At 40.3% G+C, this 17,985-nt stretch overlaps 1 protein-coding gene across 2 annotated transcripts in view; it reads right to left on the bottom strand.

The window, feature by feature from the left end:
• WDR41 (WD repeat domain 41) overlaps nt 1-8,049 on the bottom strand; it is a 65,928-nt gene extending 57,879 nt beyond the window's left edge. The window contains exons 1-2 of one of the 2 annotated variants that reach the window (XM_044003551.1): nt 7,733-8,049; nt 4,664-4,779 (exon numbers count right to left, since the gene is read on the bottom strand). In XM_044003551.1, coding sequence (XP_043859486.1) covers nt 4,664-4,779; nt 7,733-7,783 — 167 coding nt within the window. In that variant the 5' untranslated portion in view covers nt 7,784-8,049. The remainder of the gene's footprint in view (nt 1-4,663; nt 4,780-7,732) is intronic. The other variant, XM_044003558.1, reaches the window with a different exon arrangement.
• Nucleotides 8,050-17,985: the final 9,936 nt, after the last annotated feature.

The following is a 17,985-nucleotide window of genomic DNA, read 5'->3' as shown; positions in this document are numbered from 1 at the left end:
AATACCACTTTATTATAATACTTTTAAAGTGGTTTTCTATCTATTCTATTAATGTGAGTTCAGATTTGTAAAATTTGTATTTATTCCATACTTCATAGCCAGGCTTTGGGGGTGGAGGAGGGGAGATGTTAGCTCCATTTTTATAGCCAACATTTATATAATACTCTAATTTTTTTTAAGCTTTGTCTCATTTGACCCTCACAACTCCATGAGGTGGATGCTGCAGTTATTATTTCCTTTTTACAAAAGCTAAGAAAGATAAAAATGCCTTGCCCATGATCAGAGAGTCAATAAGTATTTAATAAGTGCCAGCTAGGATGAGACAAACCCTAGTCTCCCTTGATTACAACTTCAGTGCCCTGCTTCTGCTGGTGAATATTACAAAACAAAGGTACATCACAGGTGAATAGTACTAGTCACAGATCAAGAAGGCCTGACATCGATGTCCTCATATTATTTATGCAAAACACTGCTATATCATTGAAATGCTTAATTATATTTAGGGGCCATTAAAAAGTAAGCATAGATGAAATAAAGTACTAATAGTTGACCACATTACACAATGATGATCATCCTGTGTGTCAACCTCATCACCATTTCTTCTTTCAATTATGAATTACAAAAATGTCCACTACCCATCCCACAAGCTTAGGCCTATAACAATCATGAAGATTATGTAATGCCCTCCATCTTTTCAAGCTTCACAAAAGCATGCAACTAAAATGAATAGAATTCCATACACTTAAATACCGTGACAAGGATCCAAGAAGTTTTCTTCAACTAAGCAAATCATCAAGACAAAAGAACACTATTGTAATGCCTCAACTCCTCAGCATCTAAAATCCTCAGGTTTCCACATCCAAATGGACAGTGTGAGAGTTCAATAGAGCTGTGACCTCTGGAGTGAATATTCCCTCCAACAGTGCAGATTATCACCTACCCTAGCCTTCTCTCATCCAGTGCAATTTCTTCTCTTTGTGTTCTTCCTTAGATCCTCAACTGATGATCCATTCAACATATTAGAAACCTTCCTCAAGGTCTTTAACATGTTGTAGATGTCTCACTCTCCATCTGTTATCCTTTGCTCTCACCACATGATTAGCTCACATTCTTTTCTTTACTAATAGCCTTTATGAATGAATGAATGAAAAAGCATTTATTAAGCACTTGCCTTAAAGCTGGTAGGTGGCACAGTGGATAAAGTGTAAGGCCTAGAGTAAGGAACACTCATCTTTCTGAGTTCAAATATAGCCTCAGACACTACCTGAGTGACCCTGGGCAAGTCATTTAACCCTATTTGCCTCAGTTTCTTCATCTATAAAATGAGTTGGAGAAGGAAAAGGCAAACCACTCCAGTATCTTTACCAAGCAAACCCCAAATGAGGTCACAGAGAGTCAGATACCACTAAACAACAACAAAACACTTGCTTAATACTGTGCTAATTGCTGGAAATACAAATTGAGAAGTGATATTCTCTGCTCTCAAAAAGCTCACATTCTTTTTTATTTATTTATTTATTTTAATTTTTTTTGCGGGGCAATGAGGGTTAAGTGACTTGCCCAGGGTCACACAGCTAGTAAGTGTCAAGTGTCTGAGGCCGGATTTGAACTCAGGTCCTCCTGAATCTAGGGCCGGTGCTTTATCCACTGCACCACCTAGCTGCCCCCAAGAAGCTCATGTTCTAATAGGAAGAGATTTTAGTGCAGGACAGAGGGGAATGTCCAGTGGTCCTTAGGGCAAAAAGGCAGGACAAATGGGTGAGGCCCATGGGTGAAGACAGTAAGTAATCCAACTTGACTGGAATGTAGAAAGGAGAAAAGGTTCATTTAAAAACATCTCCCCTGGGACAGCTAGATGGTGCAGTGGATAGAGCACCGGCTCAGGAGTCAGGAGGGCCTGAGTTCAAATCCGACCTCAGACATTTAACACTTACCAGCTGTGTGACCCTGGGCAAGTCACTTAACCCCAACTGCCTCACCAAAAATAAATAAATAAATGGAAAATAAAAACATATTCCTAAGTACCACTTTGATTGATAAAACCATATCTATTCATGAAATCAAAACATGTGGTAATGTCAAGGACTTTGGTGGTGAGAATTTTCTTTTCCCATCCTCAGTAGCTGTGGCTGCTGAGGAGACAGGGGCTTTAGTTAGTCAGTCCGTTAACAGTCAAGAAGTATTTATTAATCCCTTACTCAATGTAATTGGCTTATGTACTGGTGATAGAAAGAAAGGCAAAAATATAATCCCTGCTCTCAAGAAGTACACGTTCTAATGGGGAAGTAAATGCACAAATAACTAGGAATATACAAGATAAATGCAAAGTAGACAGAAGAAGGTAACATCAAAGGGGGAAGAAGGAAGTAGATAGAATTTAAGCTGTGTTAAAGGAAGCCAGAAAAACTAAGAGATGGAGGTAGGGGAGCAGGAACTCCAGGAATGGGAGACAGCCAGGGCAAAAGCACAAAGTTGGGAAATAATGTGTCATGGGTGAGGAACAACATGGAGACCAAAGATATACCTTGGAAGGGATGAAAGCTTAAGAAAAGTGGGAAGACCTCAGAGGCAGCTGTCAGGGCACTGGGGGTGCTCCCCTGGATAATGGTGACTTCCTGAACAGAAGTCAGCACTGGAAAAATGCTTCAACCCGCTTGTGTCCATCAGATATGTCCCCCCCGCCCTTTGACCACCTACAACTTTGACTCTTCAGAAACCATGTGCTTGGTGTGGAAAAGGTGGATCTTCGTACAGGGCAAAAGTGTGGTATTGTTACAAATACTGCACAGTTTTCCAACGCTGATTCAGCCTTTCCCTTCTTCACTTCTGGGCCCAACTCAATGTCCACCTTCCACATGCAGCTTCTGTCTCAAACATCTGTACTGATGAACTAATTCTGCGAACCAGACATCATGCAGCATGACACAATACAGAAAATTGGTATTTTTCATCTATTAAGTTCTTCCGATATGGATTATTGAAGCAATCTCTTGTATATGCATGCATGAAAGTCCTCTAATGTTCTGGAGCTTGATTAAATCAACATAATGACATTCACATCTGGAGTCCCTCACCATTCATAAGGAAAGATGTTCTTCTATATGGACCCTACACATGACACCTTCCATAATAGTGGCAGATCATCATCATAAACATTATTTATCACTATATTAGACAACCACTTAACAGAGACTTAGACACGATCGACTACAGTACTCTGAACTCAAGAAAGGAAGTTTCTTCCTGAATCATTTAGGTGAAACAAAGGCAGAGCAGTGATACCCTAGAGATGAGAAAGAAAGCTAACTTTCCAGATGCAAGAAGCCATGTTATAGAACCCTACTTCATTGTAAGAACTTTATTAACCAATATAGAAATAACATAGAAGGCTTAGGAATGTTTACTAGGATGTGGATTCCATTCCTATTGCATCTTTATGTGATACTGTGTCCCTCCAGGTAATGGGAGCTGAGGCCCCCTAGATACCTAGGCTTATTAATATTCCCACCGCTCTTCTCAAGTTTTAACGTAAAGTGGAAAAAGATTTCTGTCTTCCAAAATGGTTATTATCTAATAAAGCCATAGCTGATCTACAGCTGAAGCCCCCAATGTTTGCTATCTGGAGACCACGTGGAAAAGGGGAAAGGGAGGGCTGGCCCCATACAATGATGGAGAAGGCAGTTCACTCTGCAGTAGGATTTGATACATCAGTCAGCCAGCACTTCTGAAGCACCTACTGTGTGCCGTGCACTTTGCTAAGTAAACACTGGGCATCCAGAGAAAGGCAAAAAAACAGGCCTTACTTTTTAGGAGCTCACTGTCTACTATATCAGAAATCCCCCCTTGCCCCAAGTGCTATTACATTGTAGCTAGAAATAACATATCGTAAGCTCCAAAAAGATGTCTTATTTAAACTCTGTATCTAGCTTTCCAGCACCTGCAAGAGTGTTCTACAAATGGTAAACCCTTAATAAATATTCAAGAAATTAATAACTAGGAGCTAAATGTAGTTGACTGCTTCATATCCAGCAGCCAAATTACAAATTATCACTCATTACAATGGGTCCATTGTTCTTTGGAAACTTAGTTCAACAAAGAAACAAAAACTCTTCTAGAACTTTTGAGAGGCCACATTAGAAAAATTCCCAAAGTAAAGAGCAACTTACACATAACTAGGAGGATATAGCTGTTTAATCATCCTGCCATTACATTTATGATGAAAGGAGAGTTATGTCCATATAATATGTAATCTATTCATAAAGATTACATTGTAGGGGCAGCTAGGTGGCGCAGTGGATGGAGCACCGGCCCTGGATTCAGGAGTAACTGAGTTCAAATCCAGCCTCAGACACTTGACACTTACTAGCTGTGTGACCCTGGGCAAGTCATTTAACCCCCATTGCCCCAACAACAAAAAAAAAAGATTACATTGTATATAACTTGGTTATAACTACTTTATAAATGCTTGTTAAATTGAATATTATAACAATATGGAAGAAACTAGATAGTAAAAATTTGCATAACAGTCTAATTCTCTTTTCAAATGTTACTGTCATCTGAAGAGAGATTTAGTTTTGAAAAGCTGGGTTAAGTTCTGGAGTACTTTGTGATAGGTTCCTTGAAAACTCTTTGTAAACAACACACAAAGGAGAAAGTTTCTTACCTGTAGTCATCTAATTGTACTAGAAATCGGACAATGTCATGATGTGCTTTCAGGACTACCAGTTCCGTGTAGGGATTCTGGGTTTGCTCTTCACCTATTGTCTGTACTGGAGACTTCTTGGAATCAAAAAAAAAAAGGAGATAGGATGACATGTCATTTGACATACTATGTATAGCCTGAATATTGACACTGAGAATACAATATGTTACAAGTCACAAGAAATCTTGTTCTAAAATGGTATATCATTTTCTATAACGTTAACTGAAGGATTGCTGACTTTAAAGAATGCATTTTTTGATATCTTATAACAAATATACAGAGTTAAGTCATATTAATTATGCCATGAAAGGCTGTTTACACTCAGGATGCTGCTTCAGAACTCATTGTTATAGAAATAGACATCTTGTGGTCAAAGAAATACAAAAGTAAAATACATCAGTAAGAGTCAGGACATTATATATTGAATATCTCATAAACAACTATTACTTCCAACTCAATTCAGATAAGAGGAAAGATTGTTGGCATGAATTATTCATAGCAATTATCCAAACATATTGACAGTACCTAATTAGAATTCATTCATTTAAAACGTGCATAAATTTCTTTTCCAAAATTTAGAAACTACTATTGCCATACAATAGAAATTACAGCAGAAATAACTGTATTTTTTGCTTTAAATGGGCCAGCAAATAGATATAACAATAGGTCGTGATAGAATAACTACAAAGAAACTCAGGAATCAAAATCCAGAATGATATTTTTGAGGTTTACTTCTTTTTTCTTTCCTAATCCTCTGTCCTGGTACTGATGAATTAGTAAAATGACCAAAATCAAAGCAATATGGGAACATTTTCCTACCTACCCCTAAAAATAAGAGTTGATAAATTCTCTTTTGACACTGTGAAGAAATGAGTTATTTTTGCAAATGTTGATGATGAAATCAGGGATGAGTCATACTAATATGTGTGGGATGTATATATTAGTTACAGCACAGTGATCCCAAGTTCATATAGACAAAGGACAAGACCATTGATCTTTAAGTCTTGTTTGTGTGTAATTATAAACCTAACCAATGAGCTAAACCTGAAAGACTAGAAATTGATCAGAACTGAGGTCCACAGCATCCTAAGAATAAGGTACCACTTTGCCCTGGGTGAAAATAGGCCCAGGCAATACCTCCAGGGCTTAATTCCACCAGAATAGGTAGCTAGGAAGGACCAGTCATCCAGTTCTATACAGTGAGCAGATGATTTTTCCAGTATTATTATTTCTTATACCAATTATATTACTTGTTTTCTCTGTTCTCATCCTTTTTGACCCCTCTGCTGCAGTTATCACAGTTGGCCACACTGTCCTCCTGGATACTCTTTCCTCTTTTAGTTTTCTTAACATTACTCTCCCAGCTCCCCTCTTTCTACCTGTCATACTACTTCTGGCTCATCATCCTTATCATGCCCCATAATCACAGGCATTCTCTAAGGCTCAGTCCTGGGGACACTTCACTTCTCTTTCTACCCTCTTTCTTAGGTTCAAATATTATATATAGGAGACTATGTATGTATATATGTGTGCATGTATGTGTGTACGTATGTGTGTATGGAGAGAGAGAGAGAGAGAGAGAGAGTGCTTCTGTTCTGAATTTCAGATAAAGTACTTTCTTTGAGACATCTCAAATTCAACTTGTCCAAAAAAGAACTTCTTTTCTTTCCCCAAAACCCATTTCTCTTCCAAATTTCCGGATTTGTCAAAAGTTCCATTCTCCTGGGCATCTAGGTGGCACAATGGACAAAGCACCAATCCTGGATTCAGGGGGACCTGAGTTCAAATCCAGACTCAGACACTTGACACCTGTGTGACCCTGGCTAAGTCACTTAACCCTCATTGCCACCCCCCCAAAAAAAGTACCATTCTTCCAATTTCAATCAAGAGATGGCTGTGTTCTATTAGCAAACAACAAACTGTTCAAATATCAGCTGACTTTTAGAACATTTTCAAAAGTCTTTGGGAGGAGTGATTTCCATTGCTTTAAAAAACTGTGTCTGGGCCAAAGGGGGCAATCAAGTCAAGTGAACAAGCAAGCATATGTTAAGCACACACCATATGCCAGACACTGTACTAAGAACCGGGGATTAAAAAAATAAAAATAAAAAGGCAAAAAGATAGTCCCTGCTCTCAAGGAGCTGACAATCTAACGAGGGAGAAAACATGCAAAAACTATATACAAACAAGCTATACATAGTGATGTGTGTAGCTTCGACATCCTAGTGGATACAGAGCTGGGCCTGTAGTCAACAAGACCTGGTTTCAAATTCGACCTTAGACATTAACAGTGTGACCCTGGGCAAGTCAGCCTCAGTTTCCTCAACTGTAGAAGGGGATAATAATAGCACTTCCCTCCTAGGGTTGTTGAGAATCACGAAATTATATTTGTAAAGCACTAGGCACATGGTAGCCACTTAATAAATGCATGTTCCCTCCTCCTGCCCCTCTTCTTTACAGGTGCTTAATACAGTGTCTGACACATAAGAGACGCTTAATAAATGCTTGCTCCCTCCCTTCCTCCCTTAAATTATGGATAATTACAGAAGGAAAGCACTAGTATTAAAGAGGATTGAAAAGGCTTCTTGCACAGGTGAGATTTCGGCTAATACTTGACAGGGGGCATAGTACCTGGCACACAGCAGGCACTTCATAAATGCATTCGAGACCCGGGGGCGGGCAGGTGTTCCTCTGCACTTTTTATGATTGGCAGCCCCCGCCCGCGCCTGGCAGGTGTCATACAAATGCCTGGAGGTTGGAAAGCTCCCTGCCGTAAATTCCAGCTGGTCTGGAGTCGGTCCCCCCGCCTTTTCCCGTCACCCCCAGCAAACCAGCTGGACCCATAAACAAGGACACCCATGTGCGCCGCCCTCGTGCTCGCGGGGTCCCCGGAGGTGGGGTCGCGGGCTTTCCCAGGGGCCGGACAGCCCAATGCGCGCCCCACGCGCTGCCCGGGAAGCCCGGTCCCTGGCCCCGGGGTCCCGAGTGCGAGGACAGCCCTTCTCTCGCCAAACCCGGGGGGGCCTTTACCTCGGCCAATCCCTGGGGCTCTCGGCCTCCACCGATCAACCATCGCAGCATTCGGGCGGAGGAGGAGGAAGTGAGGAGGTGAGGAGGTGAGGAGGGGGAGCCGGGACCTCACTGGGCCCGAGGGGAGGAGTCCGACCTCAGGACTCACACCCACCTCCCGGGGTACTGATGAAGAGGAAACTGGCGGAAGAGAAACGAAGAGAGGATTTTTGTCCCTAAATTGACCCCGTAGCTCCTGGCAGGGGAAGACGGGAGCTGAACTCAGGGCTGAAGTCTGAGCCAAGGAGGCCTGTCTGTGGTTCTCTGTCGCGCGCAGGGACGGCTCTCCCCGGGAGCGCGCAGCGTGCGCGCGAGGCTGCGGGGAGAGGAAGTAGGTCTAGCGGCCTCTAGTGGTTACAAGTAGAGCAGCTGCAGGGGCTGGTCGGGTTCATGTGGAGGGAGTAGGAGAGGCAAGAAGACTGCTCAGCTTTGGCGGATAGCTCACTTTTCTGTGAGCCCCAGAAGCTTTCACCAGAGGGCTGCTTTTTAACAACCTGCTGGGGAATAGGGAAAAGGCACGTGGCATTTGGCATACACCCTGACTGAAGTTATATTATATGTACATATATACACATACATGCACATATATGATAGAAATCTATATTATGTATATATATATACACACATTCACATGCATGTTCACACTGAAATTGTAACAATCAGCTCTTATGTGTGAACTGGCAGCAGAACCCTGTATGTGGGTTTTTATGTATATATTGTATATGTGTATAATATCTATATACAAACTCAGTATATCTTATACAATCTATGTATTATATACATATACTATATCATAATTTTATATACTGTATACATATTACAGGATAACAATCATACACTATATTTGTTCAGTTATTTTCTTGATTCTTCTTGACTCCATTTGGGGTTTTCTTAGAAAAGATGCTGGGGGGCGGCTAGGTAGCGCAGTGGATAAAGCACCGGCCTTGGATTCAGGAGTACCTCCGTTCAAATCCGGCCTCAGACACTTGACTTACTAGCTGTGTGACCCTGGGCAAGTCACTTAACCCCCATTGCCCAGAAAAAAAAAAAAAGAAAAGATGCTGGAGTGGTTTGCCATTTCCTTCTCCAGCACTTTTATAAATGATGAAACTGAGGTAAACTGGGTAAGGTGACTTGCCTAGGCTCAAACAGCTAGTAAGTGCCTGAGGCCAGATTTGAACTCATGAAGATGAGTCTTTCTGACTCTAGGCCCAGCACTCTATCCACTGTTATATATAACACATATACGTTCTCTTATTTATATATATCTATGTGTGCGTGTGTGTATATTTGTGCATATGTATATATACACACATATGTATGTATATACACATATAGAATATACTTGTTACATTATGTGTGTTATAATAATCATATGATAAAGACCTAATAACACATATATGTTATATACATATATTTTTAAATATACATTTATTGTTTATTGGTTTATGTACATTTATTTACATTGCATATTATATACCCAGCCTCAGTATATCATATACTATGGATATGGGTATTATGCATGCATGTATATAATGTATATTAAATTGTATGATATACATTATTATATAATATTAACAAAATATATAGTGTAATTGTATAATAAATTATATGTGTATCTAGTATAATAGATTGTGTTATATTAGATTGTGTACATAATGTATGACATACCAAAGCTGAATATATATATATATATATAATATATACATAACTACATTCACATAGGGGCATACTGGAGCCAGTTCACACAGAAGAGCTGATTGTTAAAATTTCAGTATAAACATTTACACCTCAGAAATGGGGAAACAGAACAAATCAGTACCTACTTTATTGTTCTGTTGAATGTCTACACATAAGAGAGTGATGGAGAAAATGTTAATAATGAAGATTAAACTTAAAAATGTGTTGTGCATACATTTTTATTGGAAGAACTGGTTGTTAAACATTTACCAGCACACCCCTCAGTCACCAGCATAGAGATATTTCAACCCATAGGAGCTGATGAAGTTACCTAGAGAGAAGAGAAGAAGGCACTTTGGGAAACACCCACAGTTAGGGCATGATATTTGTGATAAGTCTGCAGAGGAAGCTGAAAATGAGATGGTTGGACAGATAGGAGGAGAATCAGGAGAAAGCAGTGTTACAAAAACCCAAAGAGGAAAGAATATCAAGGAAGAGAATGTGGCCAATGTCAAATGCAGCAGATTTAAGTTGGAAGGAGTTGAGAAGGAAATGACCTTTAAATATGGGAATTAAGAGATCATTGGGGGGGCAGCTAGATGGCGCAGTGGTTAAAGCACCGGCCCTGGATTCAGGAGTACCTGAGTTCAAATCCGGCCTCAGACACTTGACACTTACTAGCTGTGTGACTCTGGGCAAGTCACTTAACCCCCATTGCCTAAAACAAACAAACAAACAAACAAGAGATCATTGGTCAAAGGATATGAACAGGCAGTTTTTTGATGAAGTCAAAACTACATATAGTCATATAAAAATGCTCTAAATCATTATTGAGAGAAATGCAAATTAATACAACATTGAAATATCATCGTATACCTATCAGATTGGTTAAAATGATAGATACCCTTCAGTTGACGAATGGCTAAGCAAGTTGTGTTGTATATGATTTTTTTTTAATTAATAAAGTATTTTATTGTTTTTTCCCATTACATGTAAAGATAGTTCTCAACTTTTGTTTATACAGGCTTTCCAATTTCAGATTTTTCTCCCTCCCTTCCCTCCCTTCCCTCCCTCCCCCCTCCCCTAGACAGCAGGTAATCTGATATAGGTTATATATATACACACACAAATAATAATATTAATCTTATTTCTGCATTAGTCATGTTATAAGAGAAAAATCAGGGCAATGATGAAAAACCTCAAAATAGAAAAAACAACAGCACCAAAAACAAAAGAAATAGTATGGTTCATTCAGCATCTATATGCCACAGTTCTTTTTTTTTTTTTCTTGGATTTGGAGATCTTCTTCTATCATGAGTTCCCTGGAACTCTTCTGTACCATTGCACTAGTGAGAAGAATATAGTCCATCACAGTAGATCAACACTCAGTGTTGATGATACTGTGTACAATGTTCTTCTGGTTCTGCTCATCTCACTCATCATCAGCCCACGAAAGACCCTCCAGGTTTCTCTGAACTCTTCCTGCTCATTGTTTCTTACAGAACAATAGTATTCCATTGTATTCATATACCACAACTTGTCCAGCCATTCCCCAATTGATGGGCATCACCTCAACTTCCAATTCCTTGCCATCACATAAAGAGCAGCTATAAATATTTTTGTACATGTGGGTCCCTTTCCCATTTCCATGATTTCTTTGGGAAAGAGACCCAAAAGTGGCATTTCTGGGTCAAAGGGTATGGACAGCTTTATCGCCCTTTAGGCATAATTCCAAATTGCTCTCCAGAATGGTTGGATCAGTTCACAGCTCCACCAACAATGCATTAGTATTCCAATTTTCCCACAGCTTCTCCAACATTTATTATTTTCCTTTTTTGTCATTTTAGCCAATCTGATAGGTGTCAGGTGGTACTTCAGAGTTGTTTTAATTTGCTTCTCTCTAATCATTAGAGATTTAGAGCATTTTTTCATATGGGAATAGATAGCTTTGGTTTCTTCATCAGAAAACTGCCTGTTCATATCCTTTGACCATTTCTCAATTGGGGAATGACTTGGATTCTTATAAATTTGATTTAGTTCCCTATATATTTTAGAGATGAGGCTGTATATGATTCTAATAAACTACTACTATGCTATAAGAAATGATGAGCTGATTTTTTTATTGGTTTTTTGGTTTTGGTGGGACAAAAAGGGTTAAGTGACTTGCCCAGGTCACACAGCTAGTAAGTGTCAAGTGTCTAAGGTCAGATTTGAACTCAGGTCCTCCTGAATCCAGGGCCAGTGCTTTATCCACTGAGCCACCTAGCTGCCCCAAGCTGATTTATTTTAGAAAAATATAGAAAGACTTGGACCTATGAAGGAAGATGTTATCTACCTCCAGAGAAAGAACTCATAATTAGAAGTATGTACAGGGGGGCAGCTAGGTGGCTCATTGCCCTCCACTCACAAAAAAGTATGTACAGTATAGTTATGTATGTATGTGTGTATGTATATGTGTATGTTTGTTCAAATACCTAATGTACACTTGCCTAAAAGACTATTTTATGGAGAACTCATAGAAGGCAAGCATTCACATGGTGGTCAGAAAAAGCGATATAAGGACACTCAAGTTCTCTCTTAAGAACTTTGGAATCAATTGACATGGGAGACAGTGGCACGGGGCTGCTCAGCATGGTGTGCCCTAATCAGAGAAGGTGCTGTGCTCTATAAACAAAGCAGAATCGAAGTAACTCAAGAGAAATACTAGATGCACAAATTTAGAGAATCCAGCCCAAATGTTCACATGGATTATTTGTGCCCAACCTGTGGAAGAGCATTCCAAGCTCCTATTGGTCTGGTCAGCCAGTCAGACCCAGTATAACTTGATTCTAACATTGTGATGTCAATCTTCTTTGAGAACAAAGGACACCACATAGGGGGTGGGTATGTGTGGGTGTGTATGTAAACACTATATATATATAAGCTTCATTATTCATTTGCCACCCAACCATGTATATATACACACATGTTTGCCATGTATATACATGTTTGCCACATATGTGTTTGCCATATACATGGGTGTTTAATTGTAGCCTTCTCTAGGATGGAGTGGAGAGGGAGGGAGAAAAAAATTTAAAGTGCACAGTAGAAAACAAAAGAAAACTTAGAAGGAAGCACAGAAAAGTTGGGTTTCAAAACATTGTGTAGTATTTATTATATAGTTTTTTTAAGTAAACAGTCTGAGGTGGGCATTTATGGTTTTATATTGAATCCTCTATATTCTGCTGTGTACATAATAAAGAAAAAAGGAAAAAAAAAAGAGATCATTGATAACTATGAAGAGGGCAGTTCCAGTTGAATGATTAGGTCATAAGCCTTGAAGAATAATTGAGAGAACAGGTTGAGGAATAATTCAGAGAACAAAAAGTAGAGGCAGCTAGTATAAACAGCTTTTTCAGAAGTTGGTCTGAGAAATGAAAATATATATGCATATATGTATATATGACAATATCTTGAAAGGATAATACAGTCTAGTGAAAGTTTTTAAAGAATGGAAGATTGGGGAGTAAATGAAAACAATAGGGAAGGAAGGTAGTAAGGAAAGTCTGAAAGTCCCCAGAGAAAGAAGGGATTATTACGGATTTAATCTTCTGGGAAAGGATTGGATCAAGAGTACTTGCAGAAAGATTGACCTTGGCAAGGAGAAAGGCCACCTCTTTATCAGAGACAAGGGGAAATGAGAGATGATGTCAAGGGGTTTTGAGATAAAGAGAATGGGATAAGGGAGAGCTCAACTCAAATGGTCTGTTTTCTCAGTAAAGTAAGAGGCTGGTACTCAGCTCAGAGAGTTGTGTGGTGAGATGGGGATATTGGAGACTTGAGAATGAAAGAGAATGTTTGGGAAAGTTGCTTTGGGGAGTAAGATACGGAATCGATTTGGGAAGAATAAAAGGCCTGCCTTGCTTAAGCAAAGGCCTGATGGAGGTTGGATAACATGGATTTGCATGTAACCTAGCCAGTCAGCACAGTTGTGAGACTTCTTCCAACTGCCTTCAGCAGTTTATGAGTAGTAGCAGAGGAGGCAGATGATGGGATTAACCTGGTGCTAAGGTTTAGCAAAAGATGAGTGGCCACGGGACAAGGGGAAAAGTAATTCAAGGGCAGGAGTCATAATGATTAAAGTCACAGTCCTCCTTAAAAAGGTCATAATCCATTCCAAAATCAATAGAATTGAAATGGCTATTAGGTTGAGATTGGAGGAGAAAAAAGAAGTGTAAGCATGGGTCTGAGCCTGAGAAAGTATGGAAGGGTGGGAGGATCAGAGTGCTCTGTGATGGTGGGAACTCATTTTAGGTGGGGTGAGTCATGAGGAGAGTGTGATGATAGATGATCAGAATTTCTAATTAGGAAAACTGAATACTTGTGGGTAAGGATGAGATCTGGTATATGGCCATCCTTAAGTGTGATAGGATTTAAGAGGGCTGCAGAATTAGGTTAGAGAGTTTAAGGGAGCATGTACCCAAATATTAAAATATCCTAGTATAAAGACAGGAATTGGGGAAGAGAGGAGGATGAATCAAATGCTAAATTCCTTGAGAAAGGAGGGGAAATTGACTTGGATGGCCATATACTACGGCCTTCATAATTTGGATTAGGTGGAAAATTTTGATTGAATGGATTGCAGAGGAGAGAAGGCTGCCAAGTAATAGAGGAGTCCAAAAGAGCCATTAGGGAACCAGAGTATTCTGGTGTCCCTTCTAGGACCAGCACGGTAGGAGTGAAATAGAGAATGAGAGAAGTGAGAGGAAAAGCACAGCCAGTGCTGAAGAAGATAGCCCGGATGCTGTGTTGTCCAGTGGGATATAGTTAGGGCTAACAAATAGGAGTGTGAGTGAAAGAGGTCCTGAATAAAGGAGAGTGTAGTCACTTATGGAAGGCACAATGCAAGGGGTGGATTAGGGTTGAGAAGGATGGGGATGAAAGAATGGGAGGATGCTGGGGATTGATTAGTACAGGAACAAGGAGAGAAATAAGAAAAGCCCTAATAGCGGGTGGCAAGTGAATAATGAAGCTCAGAGCTTTCAAAGGGTGTTGAAGCAAGCACTAGGCAAAGCTGATGTGTGTGTGTATGTGTGTGTGTCCACCTGCTTGGGCAATCAGGGAGGTGGGGGTTGGTGGTCCTCCTGACAGCAGGAGACATTCCTCTTCTGGGTCTAGGTCTGGGTTTATATTCTACCTAGCCACCCCAAAGGAAGAGCAATACTAGTTCTACTAGCCTGAGTTAAACCCATACCTAGGCCTGGCAAACTAAGACTTAAGGAAGTTAAGGAAGGAGCTGATTTGAGAGGGAAGATGAGTTCAGTTATCTGAGTATGTCAGAGTGACATCCAGATGAAGATATTTCAGCACATAGTTGGACATTCAAGTCTGGAACTCAAGAAAAAATCAAGGCTGGAGATATATTTGGAGAAGGTATGGACCCCTAAGCAATAGGAGTAGGGAGAATTGAGCAATATAGTATTTATACATATTCAGGAACATATAGGATATGATCTATTCAAATTCCAGTGTCAGACCAATTCTGCAAATTGCCTCAGTCTTTCCCTTCCCCATTTGTAACAAACATTCTGAGATTTAGGTACCATGATACTAGGGTACTAAGGAAAGGCGACCAGGGCTAATTCTTTCCAGCCCTGCCTTTCATAGCTCAGCAAAGAACAGAAACATTTCACCTCCAATACTCCCAGGCCTCTGGCACAATTGATCAACAAAATAATACTTATTATGTTTCTACAGAGTACAAAGCCCTGCAAGGTACTACATGTAATGCAAAGAAATATAAGCCAAAATCTCTGCCTTCAAGGAGTTTGCAATCTAGTTGTAGAGATAATATATGCACATAAAAAGACAACTAACAGTGGATAAAGCACCGACCCTGAATTCGGGAGGACCTGAGTTCAAATCTGGCCTCAGACACTGGACACTAGCTGTGTGACCCTGGGCAAGTCACTTAACCCCAATTGCCTCACCAAAAGAAGAAGAAGAAGAAGGAGGAGGAGGAGGAGGAGGAGGAGGAGGAGGAGGAGGAGGAGGAGGAGGAGGAGGAGGAGGAGGAGGAGAAGGAGAAGGAGAAGGAGAAGAAGAAGAAGAAGAAGAAGAAGAAGAAGAAGAAGAAGAAGAAGAAGAAGAAGAAGAAGAAGAAGAAGAAGAAGAAGAAGAAGAAGCACTAAATGAATTGCAAAGGCGACAAAAATTTTGGAGAAGGGGGAAATCACTATGCCCTGAGACAGTTGGGGAGGCTTCACAAATATGGGTATTGAAAAACTGGTAGGACTCAGGTTGGAGGAGGAGGGAGGGGATGATGTGATCAAAGGCACTGAGGTATGTTCAGAGTGTATAAAGTTGGAAAGGGGGGTTGAAGTTGGACTGGGGAGGCTAAGAAGCTTCTCATTGAAAAGATAATGTTGGTTTTTGTCCAGGATGGTGTTTTGTTTTACAAAGTGTTTTAGGAAGATCCATCTATTGACAATGTTTAAGAATGATCGAAGGATAGGAACCCAAGGTGGTTCAGGCATAAAGTGAACTAAGGGGACAGCAGTTGGAATGGAGAGAAAGGTATATATTATCTTTTTGTGTGTGTGTTTGAATTTCTTTTTTTTATTGAATAGAATTTTATTTTCCAAAATATATGTAAAAACAAATTTTAACGTCAATTTTTTTAAAATTTGTGTTCCAACTTCTCTTCCTCCTCCATTCCCACCTCCCACCCACTAGAACTCAGTAGTAGTAGTAGTAGTAGTAGTAGTAGTAGTAGTAGTAGTAGTAGTAGGCTTCCGCCAGTCGCGGATGACACAGATCAGCACCTTGAAGAGCCACAGGCTCTGTTGCCCGTTGGTTCCTGTGTCTCATTCGTTTTTCTTCCTCCCGAGCTTGAAGGCCCATCTCAGCTGCGCGCAAGCTGCTCCTGAGTACTGAACTCCATCGGGTGCCGTCCTTGGCCATCTCCTCCCAGCTGCTGATGTCTATTCCCAGAGCCCTCAAGTCTCGCTTGCATACATCTCTGTAGTGAAGCTGGGGGCATCCAGCAGGTCTTTGGCCTGAGGCTAGCTCTCCATAGAGTAGGTCTTTGGGAATGCACCTGTCTTGCATGCGGTGCACATGACCAAGCCCACACAGCCATCTTTGTTTCAGTAGCGTGTAGATGCTCAGAAGTTGCACACATTGGAGCACTTCTGTGTTGGTGATCCTATCTGACCAAGATATGCCAAGCATATGCCGAAGGCAGCACATGTGGAAGCTGTTAAGCTTCTTCTCTTGTTTAGTATATGTAGTCCATGTTTCGATGCCATACAATAAGGTACTCAGGACACATGCTTTATAGACGGCAAATTTGGTTCATCTTGTCAGTTTACTGTTTGCCCAGACACGCTTGGCAAGCTTAGACATGCTTGAAGTAGCTTTCCCAATCCTCTGATTGATCTCAGAATCAAGTGACAAATTGTCACTGAAAATAGAGCCAAGATACAAGAATTGGCTTACGACATCGAACTGGTAGCTACTGATGTGTATCAATGGAGGCGATATAGCACTCTGACACATGACTTTTGTCTTTTTAAGATTAATGGTTAGGCCAAAGTCCGTGCAAGCTTGGGAGAAGCAACCCATCAAGGTCTGCAATTCATGCTCTGAGTGACAGGCAAGTGTGGCATCATCGGTGAAAAGCAGGTCTCTAAGGGTGCTACCTCTCACTCTGGTTTTGGATCTCAGACGTGAAACGTTGAACAGGCCAGGAATGCAGATAGATGCCATCAGTTGACAAACCAAAAGCATGATGTAACAGCATGGAGAAGAAAATTCCAAACAGCGTGGGAGCAAGCACTAGAACTCAAGCATTTCAAAATAAGTTATACATGCTTAGTCATGGAAAACATTCCCACATTAGCTAGGCTGTAAGAGTAAACAGTAAAAAAAAAAAAAAAAACCCCAAACTTCAGATTGAGGAATTGTCAAAGAGGAAAAAAAAATTTTTTTAAAGTGTTTCCATCTGTTTTCAGATACTATCAGTTCTTTTTCTGTAGATGGGTTGCCATTTTCATAAGTCCTTCCGGGTGATATTGGATCATTGCCTTGCTGAAAATAATCACATGCAGATCATCTTACACTATTGCTGTTATTTTGTATACAGTACATTTCACTCTGCTTCAGTTGATGTAGGTCTTTCCAGATTTTTCTGATAGTATCCTGTTCATCATAACCTGAATAAAGTACCTTAAACTTGACAAAGAATTTTCTTCATATTAGCCCAGCAAAGTAGGTACCATATGTTTTGCCAATATAATCAATCATCATAACTATTTCCCTCCATCCTATTCCCTTCCCATGATATTTACTCTATTTTCTATCTTCTTTTAGCCTATTCCTGCTCAAAAGTATTTTACTTCTGACTGTCCCCTCCCCTACTTTGCACTCCCTTTTTTTCACCCTTGTTTTCTTATACTTTTCCCTTCATACTTTCCTGTAGGGTTAAATAGATTACTCCTCCCAACTGGGTGTGAATGTTATTCCCTCCATGAGCCACTCTGATAAGTTAAAGC

This window comes from Dromiciops gliroides, chromosome 1 (assembly GCF_019393635.1).
Source record: "Dromiciops gliroides isolate mDroGli1 chromosome 1, mDroGli1.pri, whole genome shotgun sequence".
Lineage (NCBI taxonomy): Eukaryota > Metazoa > Chordata > Mammalia > Microbiotheria > Microbiotheriidae > Dromiciops > Dromiciops gliroides.
The sequence above is the reverse complement of the archived record's forward strand: the minus strand, read 5'-3'. Positions and strand labels throughout refer to the sequence as shown.